The sequence below is a fragment of the Condylura cristata genome, unplaced genomic scaffold, assembly GCF_000260355.1.
Source record: "Condylura cristata isolate star-nosed mole 26May11 unplaced genomic scaffold, ConCri1.0 scaffold00028, whole genome shotgun sequence".
Taxonomy (NCBI): Eukaryota; Metazoa; Chordata; class Mammalia; order Eulipotyphla; family Talpidae; genus Condylura; species Condylura cristata.
The window spans coordinates 27917209-27921394 of NW_004567129.1; the positions used below are offsets into that span (position 1 = coordinate 27917209).

The following is a 4186-nucleotide window of genomic DNA, read 5'->3' on the forward strand; positions in this document are numbered from 1 at the left end:
CACCCAGGTATGAGAACAGCCACCTGGACACCTGCGTCTACGAGCTGCACGTCTGGCTGCTGGCAGCTGACCGCCGCTCCATCATCGCCCAGCACCACGTGGCCCCCCGGACCTCCGGGCGAGACCCCCGGGGCTGCTGGCTCCAGGTGAGGCCCCGCCCCGGACCCAGACGTGTGTGTCCCTATCCCAGGGGCTCCTGGAGGGAGGCTGAGGCCAGCGGGGTTCGGGGCTCCCTGATGAAGGCTCCTCCAAACCGGCGCTGCCAGGTGTCCCATGTATTCCGCCACTACGGCTCCGGCGTGCGCTTCGTGCACTTCCTGCACAAGACCAAGAACCGGATGGAGCCCGCCGGGCTGCTGCGGACGAGGGTGACAGACTCCTCGGTGTCTGTGCAGCTCAGGGAGTGACAGGCTGGCCGCTCGCCCCCTAGCCGCCCCAACAGCTCCCTGAGTCCTTGGCACCCGCACCTCACCGCCCCTCAGCTGCTCCCAGGCCCCTCACCACCTGCTGGCCCCGGGTGACTTCCTTGACTTCATCGCCCGCCCCTGAGTGGCTCTGCCATCCCTGCTCGCCCCAGCTCTGGGAGGGCAGCAGCCTCTTCTTCCCGAGGCAGTGCTAAGTAGGTGCTCAAGAAGTCTTTGAGGCCTTTAAATAAATACACGTGCCGAAGGACGCTGAGTATTTCCCGGTCTCTGGCCTTAGAACGTCACTGGCGGAGCGCAGCCTCCTGCCCTTCCAGCGGGCGCCTGGGCGCGGCCGGGGAGCGCGCTGAGGGGCACCCACGCGTGCAGGCGAGCTCCGCGCCCACGGCTCCCGTGCATTGCAGGCATCAACATTTATGAGCCGGCGCCCCCTACTGGGCCCACCCAGCGGCCTCTGGAGAGCCTGGGTAAGCCGAGGGCCTGGGGCCTCAGGGTGGGGTGGAGGAGGCAGGCTTGTTCTCACCCCTTGCGCCCCCACCTGCAGGCAACTTCCGCGGGTGGTACATCGGGACCGAGAGCCTCCCGCAGAACCTCAGGTCAGTGGCGGGGCCCTATGGTCTGCCTTGCTGGGCCCCCGGAACCTCAAAGCCACAGTATGCGAGCTTGCACAGAGCAGGCAGGCCACTCGGCAGCTGCCCTTCCCCTTCCAGACTCTTCCTCAGGAGGGGCGGTCACGTGCCACCCGCATCAGACAGCCCTGCTGCTGCCCGCGGGGAGGCCGTGTCCCGGCTCAGCGTGTCCCCCACCAGGTGGTGGCTCTGGCACCTCTTCGCTGCCTGACCTTGGTTGGGCAAGTGTTTCCTTCTTGCACCTGGTCTCCCCCGCTGCCCGTTCAGAATGCAGCACCTCACGTGGCCCCCGAGTCTTCAAGGGAGCCCTTGATCACGCCGCGGGGGTCAGTGGGGACAGTGAGCGCCCCCACTCCCGCGGCCAGGAGGACGCCAGAGAGGCCCGGGAATCCCAGCAGCCCCTGACCTGCCTCCCCGCCCCCCAGCTGGACAGTGAAGCAGCAGTGCATCAACCTCCTGGCCGAGGGCCTGTGGGAAGAGCTGCTGGACGACGAGCAGCCGGACATCACGGTCATGGACTGGTAGGTGTCTCCCCAGTGACGCTTGTCCTTGGCCCTCCCCGGGGGCGCCTGCCCTGCGGAATCCAGCCCCCGGCCCCGCTCTGGCCCCTCTCTGAAGCTCTGAGCCTTTGGGTGTTGCAGTGCGCCAGGTCTGAGGCCATTCTTTTTCCTCAGGCGCTTGCCCCCTGTGCTCTAGGGGGGAACCCCCCTTGTCCTCTTAGAGCTGGTCAGACAGGACCCCACCAGGAAGCTTTCCCCGCTGGGTCAGATTCCAGACACACCAGTGTGCTGACTCCCTCAACCCCGGGCCTGCCATTCCCACAGCTGCGACCCGTCTCCCCTCCCACCGGCGGGTCTCTGACCCCCGTGCGGACGGTGTGGGGCTCTCCGGTCACGGCTGGTTGCCAGCACTACCGGCCTGGGCACAGGGTAATGCCAGTCAGTGTGTTGAATGGTGACTGGGGTCGGGTTGCGGCTGGGACGCCCGCAGCTGACGGCCTGGCCCCACCCAGGTATGAGAACAGCCACCTGGACACCTGCGTCTACGAGCTGCACGTCTGGCTGCTGGCAGCTGACCGCCGCTCCATCATCGCCCAGCACCACGTGGCCCCCCGGACCTCCGGGCGAGACCCCCGGGGCTGCTGGCTCCAGGTGAGGCCCCGCCCCGGACCCAGACGTGTGTGTCCCTATCCCAGGGGCTCCTGGAGGGAGGCTGAGGCCAGCGGGGTTCGGGGCTCCCTGATGAAGGCTCCTCCAAACCGGCGCTGCCAGGTGTCCCATGTATTCCGCCACTACGGCTCCGGCGTGCGCTTCGTGCACTTCCTGCACAAGACCAAGAACCGGATGGAGCCCGCCGGGCTGCTGCGGACGAGGGTGACAGACTCCTCGGTGTCTGTGCAGCTCAGGGAGTGACAGGCTGGCCGCTCGCCCCCTAGCCGCCCCAACAGCTCCCTGAGTCCTTGGCACCCGCACCTCACCGCCCCTCAGCTGCTCCCAGGCCCCTCACCACCTGCTGGCCCCGGGTGACTTCCTTGACTTCATCGCCCGCCCCTGAGTGGCTCTGCCATCCCTGCTCGCCCCAGCTCTGGGAGGGCAGCAGCCTCTTCTTCCCGAGGCAGTGCTAAGTAGGTGCTCAAGAAGTCTTTGAGGCCTTTAAATAAATACACGTGCCGAAGGACGCTGAGTATTTCCCGGTCTCTGGCCTTAGAACGTCACTAGCTGCATTTCCACCGGGCCTGTCTTCCCATCCTTGACCCCCAGTGCCTCGCGAGCCCAGGGCCTTTGCCTCCCTTGGCTTCCGATGCATGCCATAACCCTGATAGAAGGCCTTGGCATCTGTTGACCTTTTCTCCCACATCGCCTAACTCCCAGAATCTTCCTGAATTCCTCTCCTTCCTCCGTCCCCACGCTGTGATTCTCCAGAGCGGTGTCCACTTTGCCTGGCCCCTGGTCCCGGCCAGAACACGGCAGCAGACTCAGGCCCTGATCTGGGGCCTGTCTTTGAAGGCCGCCGGCTGTTCCCTGCATGAAGGCAGAGGCCGCCCATCCCTGGCCGGCCAGAGCAGCCGGAGGGCACGAGGGAAGGGCGACCAAGGGGCATTTCAGTGCTCCATGGTCACCTGGGCACTGCTGCAAGTGGGTGTGTCCTGTGGGCACGCCTGACCCCATGTGGGACCCCTGAGCTGGCCGCCCTGTCCTCCCCCGGCCCCCAGCACAAGCAGAGGCAGACAGGGTCAGCTTTACAAAGGATCTATTACAGGGAAGGCAGCGGGCAGCGAGGGCACTCTCCTCCAGGGCTCAGGCTCCGGGGGCCAGGAAGAGGGGCTCTGAGGCATCAGTAGCATCTGCAACAGAATCAAAAGTATCATCAGGGAGTGCCAGAGGCTCAGAGATCCAGTTGTGGGAGGTTCTAGAAGTGTGAGATGGGGTGGGGGGCTGGGGCTGGGCTCCAAGGTCAAGAACCTGGTAGGCATCATGCCAGGGAGGTTGGGGCTGGGGACCTTAGAGCTCTGGGGAGAAATGGGGTGGGTGGTTTTGAGGGGTGCTCTGACAAGATCTAGGATCCCAGGGCCTGTGAGCTTGTGAGTGGGCAGAGGCTGCCCAGGCCCACCAAGGCCGGGGCGGGGTGGGGGGGGGCGCTAAAAGTGGCTTCTGGGGCTGAGATTGATCTAGAGAGTCTGGAGGTGGAGAGTGGGGAGCCAGCGGGCTAGACAGGGAGTTCTTAGAACCGGGTCTGGGATCTTCAGGCCTGGGAGCTCCGGAATCTGACGTTCCGGATGATTCCAGATCCCAGATGTAGGGCAGGGCTGGCTTTGGTTCTGGGGGCCCAAAGGTGAGGGGCCCCACCTCCAGGGTAGGCTGGGCCACTCCAGAGTTATTCTGGCCAGTGGGCAAGCCAGTCCCATTGGGGGTGGCTGGAGAGCGGTGACCTCAGGGAGGCAGTGGAGTTTGGGTCCTGGAATGACAGAGCTGGGTCTATGGGATCCGAGGGGCTGGGGGTGGTGTGTGGGAGAGGGGGTGTGGTGAGAGCAAGGGGAGCCTCGGGACTCCTCATTTGGGTCAGGGGCTCAGGAGTCTGGACAAGATGGAGGCCAGGGCAGGTGGAGGTGGGGGGCTGGGGCAGGATTGGGAGGGG

The 4186-nt window shown here is 65.5% G+C and overlaps 3 protein-coding genes across 3 annotated transcripts in view; 2 read left to right on the plus strand and 1 right to left on the minus strand.

Annotated features, from left to right (window-relative positions):
• Positions 1-661, plus strand: part of NCCRP1 (non-specific cytotoxic cell receptor protein 1 homolog (zebrafish)) — a 4351-nt gene extending 3690 nt beyond the window's left edge. Inside the window, exons 2-3 of the mRNA XM_012730494.1 lie at positions 8-146; positions 267-661. Of these exons, the coding sequence (XP_012585948.1) occupies positions 8-146; positions 267-407 (280 nt within the window). The 3' untranslated portion in view covers positions 408-661. The remainder of the gene's footprint in view (positions 1-7; positions 147-266) is intronic.
• A 158-nt stretch (positions 662-819) lies between these two features.
• On the plus strand, positions 820-2717 carry LOC101637555 (F-box only protein 50; the record flags this gene model as incomplete). Its single annotated transcript, XM_012730495.1, has 5 exons — positions 820-889; positions 967-1018; positions 1477-1572; positions 2064-2202; positions 2323-2717. Coding segments are annotated over 5 exons (498 nt in total), but the record flags the coding sequence as incomplete, so codon positions are not given.
• Positions 2718-3348: 631 nt separating this feature from the next.
• Positions 3349-4186, minus strand: part of SYCN (syncollin) — a 1391-nt gene continuing 553 nt past the window's right edge. Inside the window, exon 2 of the mRNA XM_004690306.1 lies at positions 3349-3460. Within this exon, the coding sequence (XP_004690363.1) occupies positions 3349-3460 (112 nt within the window). The remainder of the gene's footprint in view (positions 3461-4186) is intronic.